The sequence below is a fragment of the Drosophila novamexicana genome, unplaced genomic scaffold (genome assembly GCF_003285875.2).
Source record: "Drosophila novamexicana strain 15010-1031.04,08,12 unplaced genomic scaffold, DnovRS2.1 tig00000458-arrow-arrow-pilon, whole genome shotgun sequence".
NCBI classification, from domain to species: domain Eukaryota; kingdom Metazoa; phylum Arthropoda; class Insecta; order Diptera; family Drosophilidae; genus Drosophila; species Drosophila novamexicana.
Window position 1 is genome coordinate 1,004,172 of NW_020824805.1, and position 24,881 is coordinate 1,029,052.

At 38.2% G+C, this 24,881-nt stretch overlaps 1 protein-coding gene across 5 annotated transcripts in view; it reads right to left on the reverse strand.

The window, feature by feature from the left end:
- LOC115760482 (obscurin) overlaps positions 1 to 24,881 on the reverse strand; it is a 236,881-nt gene that overhangs the window by 39,775 nt on the left and 172,225 nt on the right. For 4 of the 5 annotated variants that reach the window (XM_030701818.1, XM_030701821.1, XM_030701820.1 and 1 more), the window contains 7 exons: positions 24,280 to 24,354; positions 11,828 to 11,994; positions 11,658 to 11,772; positions 11,350 to 11,589; positions 2,560 to 2,928; positions 2,240 to 2,496; positions 1,975 to 2,186 (listed from right to left, as the gene is read on the reverse strand). In XM_030701818.1, coding sequence (XP_030557678.1) covers positions 1,975 to 2,186; positions 2,240 to 2,496; positions 2,560 to 2,928; positions 11,350 to 11,589; positions 11,658 to 11,772; positions 11,828 to 11,994; positions 24,280 to 24,354 — 1,435 coding nt within the window. The remainder of the gene's footprint in view (positions 1 to 1,974; positions 2,187 to 2,239; positions 2,497 to 2,559; positions 2,929 to 11,349; positions 11,590 to 11,657; positions 11,773 to 11,827; positions 11,995 to 24,279; positions 24,355 to 24,881) is intronic. The other variant, XM_030701819.1, reaches the window with a different exon arrangement.

The window sequence follows — 24,881 nt, forward strand, 5'->3', positions numbered from 1 at the left end:
CATAAAGAATGTCTATTGTGCCAACGAAAGGACACTGAACTCTAAAACCATAAGATCCATGACAAACAATTTTGGAATCCAAATTTCTAACGCACCCCGTTTGCACAGCACTTCAAATAAACAAGTCCAAAGATTTCATAACATTCTCAAAGAAATTGCACGGTACATCAAAATCGATAGGCAGATACAAGAATAGATCTTATTCTTCTCTCAACAATGGAGTACAATAAAACAATACACTCAGTTACAAACAAAAAACCCAATTGAAATCATGCATGCACCCCAGCAGGTCTGAACATTTTCTGACTGACAGACTTTGTCAGTTCAATGTAAGAATCAACGCTTCTTCATTATTTGCAGGGTCGCTCTACATCCTTTAAGTCTGCTTTAAAATAAGATCGAGCAAGATTGTAAGAGCTTTTCAGCTCTCAACATATCATAGTCGAATGTGGAAGCAATGTAATCACTGTTATTTCGTTAATGTGCGGCCATTTTAGAAACAGCTCCGGCGATCAGCCTTCAGCTCCTCTTTTCAGAGGAGATTACAAATTTGTATGAGGATTATTTGAAATGTCCTCTTCACGGCAATGGTCGCCATGACATACTTCTGCATCATTGTAGCAACTTACAGTCCATTCCACCCTCTAATCTACAGCGCTTCAAGAAAACTGAGATTTCAATCTGCTAGGTAATGTGGCGTCATGTCCGGTTCAACAGAGACCTACCAAACCTCAAAATTCAATATGCGCTGCTTATAACTTTTTCGGCTGGATATTTACAGGTCCAGTAGATATTTCTTCCTTTTCCACGTCTTTTTGTCAGTCCAGAACCACGGCTGGATTTATCAAGTTCGGGCAGGTGAAATAATTACCAGCTTAACTGTCAAAAGGAGTAAGACTTCGTTTGGGAAAAAACTTTACTCGGACTACTAAAAGGGCTGACACGGCAGATGTGTAGTTACATTACCCTTAAAGATCGTTGAAAGCATTAACTTCAGAAATCTAGATCGATTGCACTTTATTTTCTGAGAAATGAGACTTGTTTAAACATAATCTTTTTACTAAAAGAGAGGAATATTGCGATAGGTTTTGATCCAAAACACAGTCCACTCCATACGTCCATGCCAAGTTTACTCCGCTAAAGAATTGTTCGAGCGCTTTTCAACTCTCAGATGGGTCAATTCTATCTATGGGCAAATTGCAAATTGACTGTGTGTGTCGGTTATGGCAAGAAGTTTCAAACCCAACTCATGCGTGAGTTGCCCGAAGAACGAAGCACATTCTTTTAAGTTTTCAAACAAATGTATATTTCGCTGGGCCATTCGACAAAAAAAAAAAAAAAAAAAAATACCCAGCTCGATCCGGATGCATTAACAAGGGCTATTTAAACGATATGTATGCTTTAGCCCCTTCGTATCTGACGACTGAAAAATTCCAGGCCACCTGCTTGATACTTCTCTCGACAAATATACTTCGATAGCGGCAAAGTTTTAGTCGCCATTTCCAGATCCTAAGCCTAATATTTGTTCCCGGATACCAAGGGGGATGGGGTTTACGCCGTAAGGTATGCACTGCCAAAGGCTCGTTGCGTCCCAGTGACAAGATTAGCAACGTACTTTTCTAGAGTAATATTGGCTTAATAGACTCTATACTTCTAGGTACTAGACCAGTTTAGAATAAATCCTAGACGAGCCTAGTAAAATCGAATGCAGAATGATAGGAATACTTTTTTCAGCACCTGCACATTATTATTAAGTCTCGATGTCTGACCCATCTAATCAAGCCATATCAAGAATTAAGTTTCAATCAGGAAAAACTGAATTATAATAGCAGCACAAACACTGAGAATAGCATACGATACAATTGAGACATTTGTATGCACATGTATGCATAAATTCTTTCGTAAAATTTTTAAAATAGATAAACTGAGTCTTTAGAAGCCATGAAATATATTTTTTGCATGGAATGTAAATACCTTGGGCTAGCCTTGATTTCATCACCATCCTTAAGCCATTGAACTGTTGGTAAAGGACTGCCATCCAGTGAACATTCTAGAACAAGAGGCTCATCCTGTAGAACGTCTAATGCACTGTTAAGTTTTTTCGTAAAGTTTGGTGGAAGGGCTTGCAAGCCCAATTCAAATGATATTTTGGTTTCGCCCACTTCATTTTTAGCAACACATGTGTACTGTAATAAAAGATACACTTTTGGTAATGTTTTTATTAGGAAATTCGTCATACCGTTCCAGCATTATTTTCCTTAAATTTCGATATTCCAAATATACCCTCAACTTGATCGGGTGTTGTGTTTGTAGATTTAGCGCTGTAGGCCTTTTCCTGGGAAAGCTTTTCAACAGTTTCAAAGTCAATAGGCTTGTCATCTTTAAACCATTCAATATATGGTGTAGGAACTCCATGCACTACTACTCTTGTTGAAACAGGCTGTAAGTCGTGAATTATTTGGTTTTCTGGTGGAACTATAAAAGATGGCTTTTCAACTGAAATGAATTAAAAATGAGTAACATCTTATGTTTTAGAGCTTAAATTTATTTAAAAATTACCAAGCACTTGCAAATAAAATTCGCTGTCAGCTCTTCCTTCTGAATTTACTGCTGCAATTGAATATTTGCCGTCTTCTTTTGGTGTAACTGACGGGAAAACAATTCGGTACTTATCTGCATCAACATCGGCGATGACCTCACAGCTCTCTTTGTTGCAAAGGTTTTCATTTCCCCGAGTCCACGAAACTTTTGGTTTCGGGTTGGCAAGCACTAATGCTTCAAAGCAGACAGACTGACCTGGCAAGCATTTATGGTTCTTCAAACCAGAAATTTCAGGTTTCGCTAATACGTCTATATAGCCATTTGTTGTCAGTTCTCCATATTTGTTTTTTACTTTGAGCTCATAACGGCCTGAATCCTTAATGTCAGCTATTTTAATTAAAAAAATTGTAAAATGTTAATCAGAATGACATTAAATTAAATTTGTTTCATAGATAATAATATAATATTTTAACTGAATTTATAAGGATCTAGGAGGGAGTGGTAGACTTGGAGACTTGGAGAGATAAAAAAACATTCGATGTTTCTATTATAAAGAACAAACTGTAGAAATACAAGCACCCTATGCAGCATCTTTTCGCATTCTTCCCTTGTCTACACAATTTTGGAAATGCGCCATCGTCGCCCCCGAAACATCTTAAAATTGAATGTAATAACCGAGTACATACGAGCACTAACCATACAATACATAGATACGTCGAAGCATAATAATTTGATGTGAGTGAACCCTATTAGTGCTTGCGTCCATTTCGATGTGCCCAGAGAGAGTAAGAATGCTGAGAGTGGCAGCCGAACGCTAACCTTGTGATCGCTCAGTATGAAGCCGCATCTCGCTCAGCGTACAACCGCGCTGGGGCAGATGATTTTTCGTAAATTGCTTATAGGCCAAAAACATATGTATGTATGCATGTGCGGAGTGTGCCTCGCTTTCACTCATTGCTTTGCGCTAGTGTGCATCTCATTCTCCCTGCATAGCTTTTCAAAAATCTCGAGATGTATAAACATACATATGCTTGTGTTGTGTGGATGTTCGCGCAAGTAGGTTACGGCGTTTGTCTCTAGCAAGAGATTGTCTCTTCAATTGGCTGGCGCTGCCTTCGATCTTTTGGTAGACCCTTTTGTGCCTGCGGTAGCAAAATTCACACACATTTGAATACTCTTATGTATTTGTTCGTCCAGTCAGAAATGATGAGTAGAATTTGATTTAAATTATTTAACAAAAATGTAAATTACCTAAAAGAAATATTTATATTTAATATTATAGATTTTTGCTTAAAATAAAAAAATCTAAGTTGTACGTCTGCAAGGCTAATTCATCGTCTTCGCTTTTCGAAGTATTCTGAAAAAAACCAAATATTGAAATTCGGGCCGGCCAAGCACGCACAAATACACAATTTTCTATACGGCTTGTGAGCTTGCTGGATCCCTTCCTGTTGGATGCAAATTTGAAAAGTTTTTAGGTTTCGCAGTATGCACACACACGCACACACATAAAAGTGAGTGTATGCTCGCCGACAGGTGCGATATATCCCCTAGATAGTTAGCTAACACGAGAAGGCAACTGAGACTGAGACTAGTAAGTCTTAGGTTGTTAACACTGGGCAGCCCTATCTGATTATACGATCCCTGGGCTAACGGATGACAAGAGGCTAACTCTGTTACCGCCACCGTCCCGTTAAAACAGTGCAAATCTCCAAGCACGCTCCTCGTCACCATTTAGTAGGCAGTATATGCTCAGATGTAATATTCCTGATTAACGCGGATTTGGCTTTGAAAACTCGACCCCATGAAAGCGGGTGTCAACCCTCGCATTGCTTCACTGCTTGCAAAGACAACAATGATATCATAACGCGACTGTACAACGATCAAAGACAACGGCTTAGGAGTTGGAACCAAATAACATGAGTAATACCCAAACCCCACAAACGAAGGAGAGCTTTCATGCTCTGCAAAGAGCAAAATGACTTGACCAGTAGGTGTACCGATAGCAGTCCCCGCAGAGACGACTTCTAATCGGGACCAAATGACGATTCCTCAGAGTAGCTCAGCACTCCGAAAATTCAGGCACGGGATCTCACAGCTGGTAGAAATGCTTGAAGATGGCAAGCAACGGTCCACCCACCAGCTCATGGGTGACTCGTGGTGGTTATTAGGATGCATCAGTCTTCACAAACCTCGCCCCTGTTCAGTACGACGGTGGATGTAAAGCGGAAGCAGACCACGGCACGTCAGGCAGAGTCCCGGACGATGTCCCATCGAGTAACAATTGATGGCAAAGACATGGATGAGATTACGACTAGAGAGGATATTTTCGAGGCGCTGAATAGTCAGATGCAACTACTGGACGTATCCCCAGAAAATATTAGCCCGCGAAAGCCGGGAATTGAGAAAAAAAACCTATCAGTAGGCACACTGAAAGTAGGGTGGGCCAGCTCAAGGCTCCGCGAGCGGATAAACATCACCAGATGTTTTAGGTGCCTGGGTATGGAGCAAAACGGCCATATGGTTAAATCACCGCCCCAGTAAGTAAGATCAGCTCACGACGGAATTCGCATTCAGCGACCATCAAGCGGTACACTTCGCGATCCACCGGAGAGGACGGAAGCAACAGCAGCCTAAAACAAGAGGCCCTAAATGGAAGGACAGCTGACTAGACGAGGAAACATTCAAGGGCTCTATACACCATGCTCAGTGGACATGGACAACGGACTCAGCAGAGGACATGGCGCAGCAACTAATGAAAAGCACCTCGGATGCGTGCGACTTATCCATGCCTAGGAGAACGCCAAGCAGAAGAGGAGCACCATGCTACTGGTGGATCGCGGGGATCAGATATGTAAGGAAGACTTATTTATGTGCAAGAAGGCGCTCTCAACAAGCCCGATGCCGCCCAGATTATGGTTGGGAGACCTCTGGGCAGCCTAACGAGTCCTCAAGCAAAGTATAAAACAGAGCAAATCCAACTGCTTCCATGTTACAAGGTCGTAACAAAAAAGATTAGCAGTCAAGGAACAATTCGTGTCACCTGCCCTACTGCACTCGCCACTAGTCGAGGCACTGAAAGACGCTGGTAGAGTTAAAGGGGCTCAGTCGGGGTCCCGCAAGGGCGACGAGGTGCAATTGCCTCAGGGTTGCACTATCATAGGATTCACAGATAATCTGGCTCTAGTAGTGGTGGGCAAAGAAATCAAAGAAGTAGAAGCAGCGGCTAATGCTGGATGTGGACCGATGTGGTCAGTAGCGGTAGCAAGCCAGAAAGGCCTCCGAAGGAAGCTGACGATCCCTTACAAACTCAGCGCACTATGCGTTATCTCTGGGTTCAAACGAGGCAGCCAGTTTACTGGAGGTAATGCCGCCAGTAGATATACTTGCGAAGAAAATAGGGAAAATATACGCAGAATAGCGATGGACGATGCTACTTCACTCGACATCAACCGAAGATCGGAGAGAGCAGTATCAAAGACAACTTGATGGAAGCCTGTAGCAATGAACTAGAAGACGAAAAGTGTGACCGAACTGTACAGGAAGACATCGATTCAGACACGAACTGCCCAACTCTGGACGAAAATCTGGAACACGTGCTGTACTAATGTCCGTGGGGATGGGTTGCCTACTTTAGGCTTACTCTATTCCTCGCCGGTATTTTTCTCATATTCTCAGATCCCTTTGGATGCCTATATTGAGCTGGCACAGCTCACAGCTCTCTCCGGTTGTTTTCTCCTTTTAATAATATTATTAAAAATATTAACTCTGCACAATATGATCATAATAAAACAATAGGATGGTAATAAATAAAAGATTTATCAAATCAATATCATTTTTCATAAAGGAAATAAGGCGAGCTTTCGAAAATGAAAAAGTTACTAAGAATTTATAGTTTTTAGATTTTAAAGTTTTCAAGACACTATTGCTTACCTTATCTAAATGACTAATTATTTTGAATGCGAAAGCGCAATAGATGCAATCAAAATTTTCTCGGCATTCGAGTAAAATATATCTAACATTGCCGTGACACAACCATGAAACTTCTGGACGTCATTATTCACCATTGAGCTTGCTGAGAATGTGTTTCTATTTGCTAAAGCATCTTTCGGTAATATTTACCTTTTTTTACATATTCGAATGTTCCTCTACTCTCTGCAATGCCTATTGTCGCATGATTCTATTGAGTTCGTAAGGTTATATTCAGCCGAAGTATTATTTCACTATTATTTCATTAGAAGATTAATAAAAGTGCTACAGTTTAATAGGGGCCCATTTCATTAGACGACCAATACGTGTACTCAAACCAGCATATTGAATCTGTTGTTTGCTGATTTAGATAAGCTCAACGATTTTGGAAGTCGAACGGCTACAGCTATTATTTATTATTATAATTTATTTGTTTTATTTTATTATCCACTAACGTGGTTAAAACAAGTAAGAGGTTCTAGTCGGGAGCTCCCGACTGGGAGATACCCTGAACCCTCTTCATCAAATGAATATATATATTCTATTTTAGAAGCTATATGTCATGTTTGGTGGCTCTAGCTCTTATTATTTACAAAAATTGCCCAAAAACAGGATATCGATATCGATTTTTATCGATTGCTTGGAAACTGAGTAAGTTATCGATTATCGGAAACAAACTCGATCTGCGCAGGCACTAGGAGCACCTATATCAACTCTCTAGCTCTTATAGGTTCTGAGATCCTTGCGTTCATACATACGGACAGACAGACAGACGGACATGGCTAGATCGACTCGGCTATTGGTGCTGATCAAAAATATATATACTTTATGGGGTCGGAGATGCTTCTTTCTGCCTGTTATATACATTTGGATTTTGCACAAATACAATATACCCCTATACCCATTTTTAATGGGTTCAGGGTATAAAAATTGAAGAAATCTGGAAACACTTATATCTCCCGACATGCAGTTGCCAAAGCAAACTTTTCTAGAAAACATTGACATTTTAACCATCTTTAGTTTCACATAATTCTAGGTATTTTAAAACTTTGTTAATTTGTCAAATCTAAACGCTATGCAATTTTTGGTACAGCTCCATATTGTAACTAGGAACGTACTTATAGGGCTCTAATGGTGCTTAGGTGCTTTACGGTATTGAGTTGTAGCACTTTGTAAACTTGTCTTAAAACTTTACCATGTGCGATAAGGTTAATCACTCCTTGCTTCTTCACAAATTAAGCCTCTCGAGTTCCCAGTCAATCTATATAGGGCTTGAATTACTGCACATAAAAGGTTTTATTCAGAAATCAAAATTGTATCCATGTGAATTATGGGGTTCTGATTTGCATGTTAGAATGTTGCTTTCTGTAAGCTATTCAAAGCCGACATTAATATCTTAGTTCTGTTGGTAATATCCTTTTGAGTCTTAGTGACTTTTTATAGAAATTCCCCAGAATAATTTCTTAAAAAGTTGATAGCTAACCGCTCGGACATATCAACAATAGCGGTAATGAAGTTAATGATCTTAATGTCATTCCTAATCATAACGCTTGGCCTGTTTAAGCTTTCATTATGTGTTGATTACAACAATCTTTTGTACGTTCTATTCTTAATTTAATCTTACGTGTCTAGGGTACCAGACTATCGACTCAGCTGTTGATGCTGATCAAGAATATATATACTTTGTGGCGTTACATACATTTGCACGAAACATTACTAATTTTAAATGGGTTCAAAGTATAAAAACAATAAAAACGGACATCTTCGGCCCGCCGAAAACTATATACCCTTGAAGAATTGTGGCTTACGAGTTTTTGATGTTATGGGAGAGGAATCGTGAAGCTTCTTTCAGTCGGGATGGGGAAAGATTTCTTTAAAAAAGATTTGGCCACACAACTCAATCGGAATAGGAATCGAGACCGTACCGACCGCACTAATTGGCACCGTCCTCCTATTGCCCCCACAGTACACAAGTTTGTTTCCAATTATCAATAAAAATAGATATCGAAATCCTGATTTTGAGCGTTGTTACTTAAATTGGTGGGTAGCTATTAATTTAGTTATTTATTTTACTTCTGGATATAGGATAGAGGTAGAAGTGACGATGGCTATACAAATAAAAATACCTGCTCTGTATATAGAACTTAAGAAGCTACATGTAAAATTTGGGGACTCGAGCTCTTAAAACCGTAGAACCGATGCACCGAACGATTGCAGCGACAATGTAACCGGGTAGCAAGAGACCTCGCTGGGAGGTCTGCAGTCAGGAGGCTCAAGAGAAGATCCTTTAAGGACCTCCTCCAACCACGACACAGGAGACGCCCCAGAGCCCCCGACTACCTACGTGACGATGCAGCCTTACTCAAAGATTATATATATTTTTATCGGTTTTCTGAAATTGGGGCAAGTTGTCGGTTTAGGGAAACTAAGATGACCTATGTCCCAACTCTTATAGGTACAGAGATAGACGCATTCATTCGGACGGTTTAGGGTATAATAATGGTTGCTGACTTTAGAAAATAAAACCAAAAAGCGGGCGGTAACTACCCTTCAATTTCGCAATTCCTGTCAATTTCGGCTAAAGCCAAATCTTAAACAAAGTTAGTCGTGAAATCATGATTCCACCAAATTGATCTCGCGGAAAGGGATAGAGAGAAACCGTTGACGTATCTGAGTGTATTAGCGCACATTGGAATATTAAGCAATATTAGCTTAGCGCTAATTCTCATGTGCTTGGTACTCATTCGTATCAAACTAAATTGTTGACAGATCACAGATCACCACGCAATCTGACTTGACTACCGATCCTTTCCAGAAGATGAGGCTGGCTCTATACTGACCTCGTACATACATATGTGCGCTAAGCGGCCACTGAAGAACGGCATTAAATATAAGTTAGCGTTCTGCGAATGCTGCTGCCGCAGCTCTACGGCTAATTAATTGTTTAACTGTTGGTTACACGGATCGAGCTATAATTAATAGTAGGAGCCTATAGGTATATTAAAATGAATGAATACGCAAGGAGTATGCAGAATATAACATAAAGTTGAATAGCAATTAGAAGCTAGAAAGAATGCTTTTTTAATTAACCTAAGACCTAAGACCAGAGACATCACAACTTTCTGCTGCATCGTTAAGATGCATGTCGCCATCGCTTCTGTCAATAGATCATGACCAAAAGATAAGCCCGATTATGCAATGATTTCATTATGAAGTGATTGAGAAATAGCCTTGAAACGTAAGTACCTACGTAGGTATCAACACATTTCTGCTCAAGAATCAAATTAAAGTCAAAGGCTGTTTCCTTAAAACGATAGTCGAGGCTTGTTTTCGTGTTCCGTAGCTAGTGTAAGAAACTATTAGGTAACCCCAAAACGTTTAGAAAATTCTAGTTAAGTCAGTGGATCTTGAAGACCAATTCGGTCGCATTTCGTTGTTGACCAAATCTAAGAAGACTCTCCCTAGACTTAAATTATGCGCTGCACACCATCCCGCGAAACTCCTATAAAATTGCTGAGCGAACAGACGGTTTTTGGTTTCTAAAATCACGTCCCTTTGGAATCGGTTATATTCTTCGGTCTTGACAACATTTGTGTCGAGGCGAGTGGCTTAAATGCAAGAGTGGAAGGAGAACGGTGAATATCGCCCTGTACCCACAAAAGGAAGATATTGTTTCGAGAGGCTGCGATGCTGAGGAGTTAATTGCGTCGTTTTGGTTTGATTCAGCTTTTATTTTAAAGGAACCAAAAGAATCTTGGCTGGCTAACCAGCATCTGACGAGAGATGAAACGCGTAGCTTAAGAGAATGTAAAAAAGCTGATGGACTAGCAGCATTGGTAATTTGACCAACTATCGATGGGTTTTCATCGCATGCTAGGCTGCTGAGATGAAATATGAAATGGAAAAAAGTTTTTGAGAAAACAGCCATCCGACTAGTTGAGTTTAAAGATGACTTAGAAAGGGTTCGAAAGCGCACACCCGTGGGTAATAGCCTGCAGTGTCTTTATCCATTTACTTAGGATATTTTATTATGGATATTTATGAAGTGGGGGACGACTTCCACATTCTCCTCTTTCGTACGATGCCTCTACTTCTGACTACAAGCTCGCAATTTTCCAGAAACTTAATTTGATAGATGCATTTGACGGTTTTTCATGCTAGTCTAAGGGCACTCGAGAGTCTTCTTTGTAAGCGATTTGGCAAATTAACGCTGAAGAGGTCTGGTGCACTCATTTTCCATCTGTGCCGTCGATTTTCTTGGCGTAGTTGACAGAATACATCTTTGACAATAGATTTACTCAAGAAACAAAAAGCTATTGCAAGCGGCCAAGTAGCTTTGCTTATTTCGTGCTCCTTAAAGCCAAACTTATTCTTTCAAAATATTGCGTTCCAATGCAGCATCCATCACCAACGTTTAACGTGCTCTTCTCGTCAATGAGAGGAGTGAGCTTAGAAAATCAAGTAACCCCCTAATTTTGAAAAAATTGTGCATACTCGAAGGCTTAACAAGACAGAAATAATCGTTGGATCCATTACGAGGCACTGTCTATTAAGAAGAATTTTATCATAAATTGGGAGCAAGTAAGGCTCGTAAATGGCAAGCTTTGGTGGCCATATGTTGAAAAAAAGTCAGTCTAGAAGTTGGTATATACCGATTATTCCTTCAGCATATAGTGGTCCGATTTCGATATATTTATGGACAAAAAAGGAGGACCAATCGTAAGTTAAATGAGGACAGCTTTAAAATTGAAAGATTAATTTGCCTAGAAACAGTTTGCCGTCTGTATATTCATAAACATATTTCTTAACAAAATTTTATAACAAGGGTACAAATCCTACCTCCCAATATATTGATTGTGCACGTATATTGTGCAAGTCCGTTTTCCAAGTCTTTTGATTCAATTTTTAATATATGTTTTTCATCTTCAGGAACCTTCTCTCCATCCTTAAACAAAGTTATTTCGGGTAATGGATCCGCTGTAAGTATCACACTTTCATTAACGTTCTCTCCCTTCCTTATTTTGATATCTCGTAGCCCGCTGCTTGAGATTTGTTTGGGTTTCCTGTATTCTGCTGCACCTAGGTATACAATTAAATTAATTTTTTATTAAATAACATTTTTTTTTTTGTTAATAATAAATATATACTTGACAGCGATAGTACTCCTTGGTGGCTTTTTTCCCCGCACTTATTTTTTATTACTACTTTGTATTCACCGGCATCCTTAAGGTCTAATGACTTTACTTCCAATTTATAACGATCCTTAAATATATAATTATTAAAATTGGATGTGTACACAATCCCTATTTATACAAACCCCATCAACAGCTATACCAAAATGTTCGTCAGAAGTAAGAGGCTTCCCATCGTGATACCACATTGCCTCCGGCTTAGGTATACCTTTGGCGATGACTTCATATTTAAGGGGAAGGCTTTCAAAACTGTGTATTTGAAAAACATCAATGTGAAGAATTTCGGGTACCGCTAAAAATATACATAAACAAATCTTTATTATTAATAATACCATAAAAAGTATATAACATTGTTATAAACTGTCGACCTAACATTTTTAAAGCACTTGCTAAGACTATTCTTAATTCATACAGGGCACAACAAACGTTAAATAACATTGAAGAATTACTGTTCAAGGTTAAAGGTTCTGGCAAGTGCCATTGATAAAAATTGAGTTAAAAATACAGTAAAAAACGGTAAACATTTAATTTTGTGGATACCACACTCTATCTTGCAAAATCATATAGATTAAAATTCCAATCGGAAATCTATAATTTTATGACCCATTTTAACACACTTTTTAAGGTTGATTTTTGAAAGCAAATAAACAAATAAATACAATAAAATATAATAAAGAAAATTTCAGTACGATCAGTTAGGAAGTGCAAAGGTTTTTAAAAAAAAGTTCTCAACCCGCATGTCAGCGCAAAATAGAAGAACTGCATACGTGTGCGCAGGAACATTAATATGCGTAGGTCTTCTTTAAATCTGTATAAAAAACAAGTAAACAGCTCTAGTCGGGAGCTCCCGACTAGGTGATACACTGAACTCTCTAAAAAAAGTAAGTGGTTTTAGTCGGGAGCTACCGACTAGGGGATACCCTGAACCCTCTTCTTTCAACATCTAATGCATATATATATTCTATTTTAGAAGCTATATGTCAAGTTTGGTGACTCTAGCTCTTATTATTTACCGAAATTTCCCAAAAAACAAGATGACGATATCGATTTATCGACTGCTTGAAAACGGAGTAAGTTATCGATTATCGGAAACAAACTCGATCTAGCGCAGGCACTAGGAGCACCTACATCTAAAATTTCAAGTCTTTAGCTCTTATAGGTTCTGAGATCCTTGCGTTCATACATACGGACGGACAGACAGACGGACATGACTAGATCGACTCGGCTATTGATGCTGATCAAGAATATATATACTTTTCGGGGTCGGAGATGCTTCCTTCTGCCTGTTACATACATTTAGATTTTGCACAAATACAATATACCCTTATACCCATTTTTAATGGGTTCAGGCCATTAAAATAGTTGCCTCAGAGCGGTTGAACTCGCAACATCCCGCACTTCTTGCCGCCGCATCTACTTAACAGCCACACAAATAATTGAGTCTTAATGAGAAAACAAGGAATTAAAATAGTAGCGCAGAAAACAATACAATCGCAATTGCATTGCTGTTGATAGAACTCGAAGCAGACGCGCATGAATGTGTGAGCACATGCAGAAATTCTTGGAATTTTCTAGCGGCCGCAGCCAAAACACATTTTCTTTTGAGTTCACACATGAACACGTGACACTGAGTCTCAGTTTGACCTTCGGTAAAAGTATACCTCACACCATATTGTACAACTGCATCAAGCAGCATAAAAATAGATAGCGCCGATGTGGTCGCGTAACATTCCATAAGCGACTAATACTCTAATTAAACACAATATTTTATGATCGCTGCTGTCAATAATGCACTGACAGCAGACCTAAAATAAGACACTCTGTTAGTATATAAGACCTAGGACTCGTCAGAATAAAATCAGTATCTTACAAGTTCTCTCTAGTTCATTTGGTTCTTCGAGCAGTGCAGTAAAAGCAGCACTCCGAACCAAAAGTTTCGAGCAGTGCAGTATTAACAGCACGCTGAAAAAACAAAAAAATCGAGCAGTGTAGTTCAAACAGCACGCCGAAACAAAAAGTTTGTTACGGTCAGAACAGTACTAACGGCACGCCGATTAAAAAATTTTTCGAGCAGTGCAATAACAACAGCATGCCGAAACAGAAAAAGACGAGCAGCCCAGAAGACCAGATTGGCAGGGAGGATCAACGCCCATCCAAAGGGCAAAACTCTTAAAGGATGTGACACGTCGCCCTCACCGACTGCGCTTCTAAACGGGAATTCGGAAAAGCAAGAAAAGGTCTAAGCAACTAAACAACGCCTACATCCCTCGTCAAAAGGTCACGACGCACAGCAAAACCAACTACGTGGCGCTCACTGAATCAGAAAGCACAACAAAAAACAAGTAAGAGGTTCTAGTCGAGAGCTTCCCACCAGGGAGTACCCTGAACCCTCTTATTCCAACACCAAATAAATTTAAAGAAAAGTTACCTTGGCAGGGTTTAAGCTCGCAACTGGCCGAATTACTTGCTGTCGTCTATACTAAACAGCCACACCAGCAAAACAAAAAAAAAATAAATACTTTTCCCGGTGGGGCTCGAACTCGCGACAGACCGCACCACTTGCTATGCCTCCACTCAGCAGCCACACCAATAATTAAGTACTTATGATACTTATGATAAAAAAAGGATCTAAAAAAGCATTACAGAAAAATTCCTAATTACCATGCTGTTAGAATGCGAAGCAGACGCGCATGAATGTGTGTGTGTACATGTATAAAGAAATTCTTAAAGCTGCTGCCCCATTCAATTGCGCAGTGCATATAACTTTGGTTTTTTCTCATGAAATTTTCTACAGTATATCTTTATGTAGCATAGAACATTTGTGTATTCTGAAAAAGTCAATTGCAAATAAATTGTGGCTTAAATTGGTTGGCAACAAAAGTTGGGTTATTATCTTGATTTATAGCTCTGGTGTGGTCGCGGGGACGTGGCGATAGGTCTAAAATGAAAGATACGTGACATATATATAATATTCTAGAAGCAACATATCATGTTTGGTGACTCTAGCTCTTTTTATTTACTCAATTTGCTCAAAAAACAAGATGTCGATATCGATTTTTATCGATTGCTTGGAAACGGAGTATTGGAAACAGCCTCAAACTGCGTAGGCACTAGGAGCACCTCCATCTAAAATGTCTCTAGCTCTTATAGGTTCTGGGATCCTTGCGTTCATAAATACGGACAGACGGATAGACGGACGGACAGACAGACGGACATGGTTAGATCGACTCAGCTATTGATGCTGATCAAGAATATATATACTTTTTGGGGTCGGAGATGCTTCCTTCTGCCTGTTACATTTGCATTTTCACAAATACAATATACCCTTTTTACCCATTTTCAATGGGTTCAGGGTATAAATAGAAGAAGAACCGCAATCAGGACCAAAGCCCTTGTCCATAGAGGAATATTGGGCAAGGCAACCGGCGGCCAAAGCAGCAAAAGCAGCGCGGAAGGCAGAGGAAGAAAAACTAGTGGCAATACTATATCCCAAGGCCCCCAAGAGACGAGGAGGCCAAAGGACGAAACTCAAAAAGGAAAGAAGAGAACTACTGGAGCAAGTAAATAAAAATCCTCCACCAATTATAAAAAATAAAGTGAGAGTGCGACCCTTGGCGCACCCATGCGAGATCGGCGACAAGATCGCCTCACAATAAATATATATATACATGATTTATAAGATTAAAAATATTCAAATACAGTCCATTGAAGATAAAAATTAAAAAGAACTTATTAAAAAATAATAATAATTTCTTTTTAGAAAAATGATGTCAGATAAAACCCTAGAATTGTTGACGAAGCAGTCGCAATTAGTGGGCAGGATTAGGGAAATAGAGGCTGGTCAAGGAGGAGAGTTAGAAGAGGTAGGAGATCTGCAAAGGCAGTTTCATGTCAATCATAGCGTATTGTATAAAATTGGAGCAGTCGATCATGACTACTTCAATAAGAAGCAATACGATGTGATAATGGAAGTTATAGCCAAAATTAGGGAAAAACTGTCAGGTAGCTTAAATAGGAAAACAACAGAAGAGAGGGCGAAACCAGTTCGCCAAGATAGTACGAAATCAGAGGCAATAGAGAGGAAAGCCAATGAATTCGACAGGCCGATGTATGGAACAAATGTTTAGATGAAACGCAGGTGGACATTAGGGAAAACAACAGTAAAATGTTTGGATTCATAAGAAAGAAGATAGTATTTCTTTGGGAAGAAATACAATTCTTTAAAGAAGAGTTTGACAGCAACGTTATGTTTGATAGGGAAATTAAAAAGCAATAATTCGATTTACAGAACACGATAGACGAAAAATCAGGACAGATGCAAGACCATTGTCAACCAAAATTAGGGGGTTGCCATGTCAAAACAGAGGAGCTACGAATGATCCCGAAAATGCAGATGTCCACCTTTTATGGGAATTCCAAAGAGTGGGACCCCTTTGCCGAGTTGTTTACAGAGTTGGTTCAATCAAGAAAGAATTTGAGTCCAGTTCTTAAACTTAACTATTAGAAAACGGCACTAAAAGGAGAAGCAAGATGCATGGTGTCGCATTCGCTAAGAGGCTATAAAAGGAGCTGCTTACAGTAGATGCAATTGTTTTGCCAAAACTGATGAAAGCGCTTTTAATTAAATCAGTAAATATTGATAAAATTAAATGGAAAGCTATATAATAGCTGATCCGCAGTTTAACAAACCAAGTCGAGTAGATATGGTTATCGGAACTGACCTGAATTCTCACATTTTAAAAAATTGAGTAGTAAAAATCGACAGGCTTCTCGGCCAGAACACAGAGTTCGGGTGGATAGTGTCTGAGTGCACAAAATCCAAAGTAGAAGAAAAAAAAGTCGCTTCAGTCATTGAGTTTAAAGACTTGAAAATATTTTGGGAGATAGAATAAGATACAGAAGATGCAGAAGCAGAAATCTGCGAGAACAATTTTATTGAAACAACAAAAAAAGAATCGGATTCAATGTGAATACCTTGAATTCAGTTACTATTCCGTTTAAGAAAGATATAGAATCAGGGGAAACAAGACCACAAGCAATGGCACTATTTCTAAATTTAGAGAAATAATTCAAAAGAAATACACAGCTTAGGGAAATTTACAGCAATTTCTTAAAAGAATACATGGACTTAGGACATATGGTCAAGTCCAACGAAAAGGGAAAGTATTATTTACTCACACAACAAAGTTGACAGTAGTTTTCGATACAACCGCAAAAACCACAAACAACAAAAGTTTAAATGATATAATGTGGGTGGGACCCAGAGTCCAAAAAGATATTTTCGACGTCGTATTAAAATGGCGCAAGTGATAGAAAAAATGTATCGCCAGATAAATGTTTACAAAAAAGATCAATAATACTTGCATATTCTGTGGAGAGAAACTCCAAATCAGCAGACTAAAAATTACAAACTCACAACGGTTACATACGGCACCATGTCAGCCCCATACTTAGCAACAAGAGTGTTGCTAGAGTTAGCAAATAATTGCAAAAATCAAATCATTGGGGAAAAAATTAAAAATGACTTTTATATAGATGATCTGAGCAGACTCCATACAAGACTGTCAAAAGAAAATAAAATAAATATCTTGGGAGCTAGTCGAAGCAGGTTTTAATTTGAGTAAATGGATTGCAAATAAACAAGAGATTTTAGAGCATGTAGAGAATACTGAAGAAAATAAAGTAATAACTATCGCAGAAAATTAGTCTATTAACACAGTGGGAGCCCTTAAAAGGCGAATTCAAATTTAAGGTCAATTGTGAGGACTCAGAAAACATAAATAAAAGACAAGTATTATCCAAAATTATTCATGCTAAAATATTTGTTAATAAATAAATATTGGGATGACAAACTATGCATGAAAGATGCAAATAAATGGGAACAGTATAGGAAAAACTTAACATTATTAGAAGACATAAGAATCCCATAAAGCTTGAAATTCAGCTGCATGGATTCGCGGATGCACCAGAGATGGCATACGTAGCAGTGGTATATGAAAAAGTAGGTAACTCAGTCACGATATTAGCCAGCAAAAGTAAGGTAAACCCAATAAAAAATAGAAAATACCGAAATAGAAAATACCGAAATTATAATTATGCGCAGCATATCTGTTAGCAAAATGAATGAAAACAATAAATGAGTCACTAACAACGGCAATACAACTAAGTATATGCATGGAGTGACTCTACAATTACGTCAGCTTGGATTTCTTCTAAAAATAAAAAATGCAAATATAAATGTAAAATCAGAAGATAATCCAGCGGATGTGGCCTCAAGGGGAGTTTGTCCAAGTAAATTTGGAAGGTGCCAAATTTGGTGGAAAGGGCCAGAATGGCTATCAAAATCTAAAGAAAATTGGACAAAAGAACAGATGGTCGAAGAATAGTTAATACAATATTATTAAGCTTCTGAAGAAGGATTATACAAGAATTAAGTCAAAGCTATTCTTGCTTATAGAAATCAGAAAAGATAATAGCGTATATACTAAGATTTATTGCAATCAAAATCACACAGGAGGTCTTTCCATCCCATCTAACTGTTAAGGAACTTAGAAGAGCAAATATAGCATACAATGTTACTTAAGCAAGAGCAGGCAAATCAATTTATGACAGAAATAAATTGCTTACGTCAGAAAAAAGAAATAGAAATAAAGAGTAAAATTGTATTACTAAATCCATTTTTAGATCAAAATGGGATATTAAGAGTCGGAGGTGGACTTCAAAATTCAAATGCACATTTTGATATCAAACATCCAATAATTTTAAACAAAGGGCACATAGTTGATCTAATAATAAGAAGAGCACATACAGAAACATTACATGGAGGAATTAACCTCATGAGAAATCATATCCAGAGAAAATAGAAACATCTAAAGATATGTGTTAAATGTACTGGATACAGGCAAACAGTGGAACAAATAATGGGAAATCTTTCGAAACATAGAACAACAGAATCCTTCCCCTTCTTAAATACAGGTGTAGACTATGCAGGACCATACAACATTAGATGCTTAAAAACTCGGGAATACAAAACATATAAAGGGTATATAGCAGTATTCGTATGTATGGTCACAAGAGCAATTCATCTAGAAATAGTTAGTGATTAAACTCACATATACTCTGACAATGGAGCAAATTTCGTACGAGCGTCAAGGAAGCTATCTAGCTTTTCTAAAAGCGATCCAAAGTATCAATAAGATTGCCCCGATATGGAAAAATCTAGTGGCATTTTTTCCCGCCGGCAGGACCTCACTTCGGAGGTATTTGGGAGGCCAGAATTAACTCGGTAAAATATCACCTTAAAAGGGTAATAGCCGACAACAATTTAACATTCGATGAAATATCTACATGGTTGTGTCAAATTGAGGCAGTATTAAACTCACTACCCATGTACACATACGGAGAAGACATTGACGATAACGAAGTGTTGACACTAGATAATTTTCTAATTGGTCGGCCAACATTAGATAGCATAGAATAAGAAACACAGAATAGAATAGGAAACTTAGACAGATTCAAAGAATGAAGAAAGAGTTTTGGTCAAAATGGAAAGAAGACTATTCGTATATCCTACAGCAATGAAGTAAGTGGAAAAAAATAAACACGGTATATACAAAAGGGACAAATCGTCATAATGGAAGACGAAAACTGTCATCTAGCAAGATGGCCCTTCGGCATAGTAGAAGAAGTACATAGGGTAAAAGACAATAAAATCAGGGTAGTAAAGGTAAAATTACAAGAGGGCCACAAGACCCATTACCCGCTTATTGGTATACAGGCACAGGACATATTACTTAGTTATTATTATTAGTTTCTTCATAATAAATAAACAACTGAGCTCCTTAATTGATCAATGTGACAAAATTTAGTTCGACTCAATCCAAACATTTTAAAGCCAAGACAATTAAGGGACGAAGTCTCCAAGATAAAAGATAGCCTATCCGAAAAATTAGTACTTCCAGGAATGAGAATAAATACAGACATTAGGGAGATTTATACACTGTTAAAGGCAAAGGGCATTTTCGACAATAAACTCATCATAAATGTCAAAATACCATTATTCAGTAGACACCCGTCCCATCTTTTTAGAATTATACCAGTACCAATACAAAAACAGGGACAGATGACAATGACACAGTTATAATGCAGATGATAATGCCGCGTTCAGAATATTAAGTATAGTGTATAGTATATATATAGTATAGTGCTAGTGATAACACCTGCGAAACTTCAGCTCTTAAACCAAACAGACCATCGAATTGTATTTATGTATCTATAATAACAGCCAAAACATACTGGGTAGGACTAGAACGCAAAGCAGTTTGATCTTTAAGAACCTGCGTAACACGACAAGTAGGATCCACTGCGAAAAAAACACCACCAGAAATATTATCTATCAGATCTGACTGTACGACTGGAACAGAAGATAAATTGCCAATTGCTCATTATAAGATGCAATCAGAAAGGCAGGAAACCATTATTCCCTCGACCTACGCTAAGAAATATCATGTTAGAATGCTAAGTAGCAAGGGTGAGGAAAAGACCCTAATTAAATACAATATTTTATGATCGCTGCTGCCAAAATTGCATTGACAGCAGACCTAAAATAAGACACTCTGTTAGTATATAGGACCTAGGATTCGTAAGAAAAAAATCAGTATCTTACAAGTACTCAAACCCAACTGTCTAGTTTATTTTGTGTTTCTTAACCGATCTTGATATTTTCAGCTGTACATCTTATTGTACTATAAAATATTCGTATATTCTCAAAATGATAATTGCTTTTAAAATGTGGCTTATATTGTGGGGCAGCATAAATTGGTTTTTTTACTTGATTTATAGCTATCAGGTAGTAGGAAGGAGGTGGTCATAGGTATAAAATAAAATATACTTCATAAATATAGACTATTCTAGAAGCTACATGTCATAGCTCTTATTAATTACCAAAACTGCTCAAATCATATCGATTTTAACGATTCTTTGGAAACAGGCATGTAACCGAATATCGGAAACAAACTCGACAGCGCCTGATAAGGGCTGATGTCTTGATGTCCGTTTTTCTTACATAAAGATTTAATCAGTTTTATTCCACTCATTCCATCTAAAACAATATGTCACAGTCTTGTCCAAAAATTAAACAAGTGAGAGTTGCAAGTCGGGAGCTTCCGAGTAGGGGATACCCTGAACACTCCTCTTCCAACACCCATTTAAGATGTTTGAGAGTGGCTTTGCCATTATAGATTTTTTTCGGCCTATATTTTCATTTGGGGTCGCTAAACGTACGAATTTTTTCGCTAAGTCTGCAAATTTTTTTTTTTATTTCAAAACGCTTTTAAGAAGCTTGTGTTAACTGCGGGAGAGGCGTTCTGGACTACAATCTTGCAAATCAGCAGACCTAGATACTGAATCAATTCCGAGACAACTCCGCCCTCAGCCAAAATGTCAGAGAATGACTCAGCATCCTTGTGGGATGTGAATGGGTCTACATGGAGTGGCCGCCTTTACTGGCGCAACTGAATAGGGCGAATAGAGCAAGAGGTGATAAGATCAGGCTATATTACCGTTTTCATGATCAAAAACTAACAATGCGCGAATAAATGAATTATACCAGCTTTTTAATACTGCAATTTATAGTGAAATAGGGAGAAGCATCCCAATCCCATTTTTGTTACTTTTCAGGGTAGGGAGGGTAGAGGGAAAGAGACACGATCAACACGTTAGTTCTTTCACTTAAGCGAAATTGAATAATGTGAATTTGGATATTATATTATATATTAGGAGCTTGCTTTTGATCAATAATTTTCTTATTATTTTTTGTTTTGTTTTGATCGTTTTGTTTTATTTTGGTTGAAAGTTAACAAAAGCTAAACTGAACTGAAAGGAAAAAATTACATATTTGGCGCCCAATTCGTGGGATCCTACCAAGCAAATAAAACTTTAGGAATCTCAAGAGATACTTGTTTTGGCCAAAAATATCGGCCCAAATTCATGAATATATAGTAAATTGCGGCGTTTGTCGGCAAACGAAAAGCCGTAATGAAGTGTTGAAACCTTCAATGGGCAAGCTTATTACATCAGATCGACCATTTCAGAGGCTGGACATGGTTCTTCTAGGGCCATATCCTCGGTCAAAGGACGTCAATATAGGCCTTCTGATGGTTATAGACCATAATACTAAATTTCATTTTATGTGGCTTCATCGCGCGTCTACTGCCAACAAAAAGATCGACCATCTAGAAAACACATTGTCTTTTACTTTCGGCGTGCCAGAAACTATTCTGACCGACAACGGCTCGCAGATCGAACCTAGTGTCTTTAAAGCTTTTCACACGATATGAAATCATCCATATTTGGACGGAAGTATACTCGCCACAAAGCAATGAGTAAATAGATTAGAGCAAGCGGCTATTCGAGTCTATATCGGAAAAGATCATTCAAATTGGTATAAAATGATGTATGCCATTGGTGCTGCCTTGGGAGCCAGCGTTCACCAAAGAACAGGGTATTCCTTATATTTTTAGCGCTTGGAAAAAATGTGCTGTTGAATCTCTTATCCGACGCCACAGCTATTGAGTGACCCACGGCTTTACGAGTAAGCCGTCAGATAGCTATAGATGATGTAACTCACTCACACAATAGAGGTATATAATCTGCGTAGTCGAAATATAAATATATAACTTTTGCAAAGATGTCAGAGACCAAGATTGCAATTGTGTTACAAGTTTCGAAGTGTTCTTTTGTACGCTAATAGAAACCAAAAATCTTTATGGTAAGTCGACCCAATAACCTAGTTGTGATTCGGGGTGTCCATTTAAAGAAAATATTTATATGTGCTGGTGTTAGGACTTGGAACTAATTAAGGACTCCACAGTTTTTGTGTCGTCTTTGTTAGCCAGAGTAGTGACAAAGAGCATCGAATATATTTAGACGTTCCAGTCGGCGATACCAAAAGTGCACATCTGACCAGACAAGGGCACGGTCGCAATTAGCAACCTAGTAGGAACAATTTTGTAACCAGGTAGCTATCGGCCTCGGTCTTGTGAAGAACAACATCTGCTGTAGCCTCGGGAAACGGCGTCAAGCGGGAGAAACGCTTACTACTTGTGCAGCACCATCGGGGACCTCATCCACTAAGCGTAAAGTGTAACCCGTAGCACTAACCAAAGAACATATAGACTGGACAACCAGTGGACGGCGATGGGGCCTCTAATTTTTGTGTGGCTGGTCCAAAGTCGTCTTCGTTTTTGTTCGGGTTCAAGACACGCTCGCGGGCTCAGACAGCAAGAGAGTAAGAAATACATATGACTTTTGCGATAGAACGGCATAGCTGCTTTTTTTTTAATTCCTTCGCACTACACGAAACTGCTTTGGCTTACCCTCAGTGCTCTTTCAGTTTGTGTATTTACCTTTGTACTGTCTGTGTGTGTTTTTGTCCGCTCAAGTAAAAATGCCCACAAATTCAATTTTTGTCAATAGTCGGTGGTTTTCTTCCCTTTTGAATGGACGAGTAATATGAAATAATGAAAGGTTTTGCTACAACGTTGCGAAGGGTACCTAAGCGTTGGCATGTGTTCATTTACGATTCCTTGGTCTTGCTATTCACGCATACTTGCATATTTTGTATATGATTAGAAGTATTCATGCGCTTGTGTGCCTGTTGGTTATCTGCCTGCTTGCCCGATGCAAATTTGACAAAATTTGAAGTTTTTATGATTTGTGTATTTTGGTCGCTAAACACACACACAAGCACACAAATGTGTGTAAATGGGCAGGTCATGCGGGCAAAAGAATATTCATCAGTCACTTGACCAACATACATATGCAGGTGCAGGTGCTTGGCAATAGTTGACTCTTTCGGCCTCACTGGCTGCTGCAGTTAATAAAGGGTCAACATTCATTCACCAATTCAAATCCAAAATCATAAAAAAGAAGTGCACGCGTCAGACAAGTGCCAAAAATGAATTTTCTGCCAGAGTGAAATGAATTTCGTCCTCCACGAGAGCTAAGTTCTGATCACTATGGAATATACTATTCCGCTCATAGCGTGGAGATCCCGATAATGGTTTAATGGCAAGATTTTGTAATCGATGCAGCTTGCACCGATTAGACAAGGTAGCATTGCCAAAAATTTGAATGCCATAACGCCAAATAGGCAAGAGACTTCTCAGTAGCCATCCCATGCTCTTAAGCTTTTTTCTGCTGCTTTTGAAGGTGGGCTCGATATGGCAGCGAAACGGCAGGCAGCGGTAGGCATAGTATTCAATCCGACTTACTGGAATATCTAATAAGAAGAATCTGATTTCTCATTTTGACTAGAAATGCTATGCTACCTCACTTTTTATGGGCACAAGATATGTAAATTAGACATCTTCTAGATATTATATATTATTTAAAATAATAATTTTATGTAATAATGTATAGAAATATCGCTAAAATAAAAGATTATTTTCGGCTTGCAGTTAATCTCTTATGAGTATTTTAATTTGTAAGAAAGCGCATTTGTACAGCAATATTAAAAGAAAACATAATGTTCTCTTAATACAGGTGTTAATGAATAATGTATAGTGTGTGTTGTTACCCCCATCCTCTGATTTTTCTGTAGTAGCAATCATTGCATTTGTCACGGTTTGTTCCATGGATATACAGTCGTTGTCTAAATAAAATATTTATTTATAAAAATTTTTAGTTTTATAAAACATATAACTTAAATATAAATATTTATAATAATATGCATGTATTTGTATACCCTGAACACATTTATAGTGCATAACGAGAAAGAAAGAAAATATTCGGTACGCCGAAGATTTAATACCCTTGTAGATCTAACCTTTCAATAGGGCTTTGCCCGTATCTAAGAAGCACAGTGAAAATAGTTAATGCCGAGTTTGGTCAAGATATCTTGAAAATCAAAAAAAATTCCATATAGCAACTTAATTTTTGACCAGTCGTTGCTACGGCGGCTACATGATATAGTTCTCCGATGTAAATAAGATTTTGCATAAATGGAGAAAGCGTAGCGGCATTTATTAGTTTTACTATACTCCTCAAATATATGCAAAATCCTATTAGGATCGGACCACTATATCATATAGCTGCCATAGGATCGATATCTTGACCAAACTCGGCATTTATTAGTTTTACTATACTGCTAATATATATGCAAAATCCTATTAGGATCGG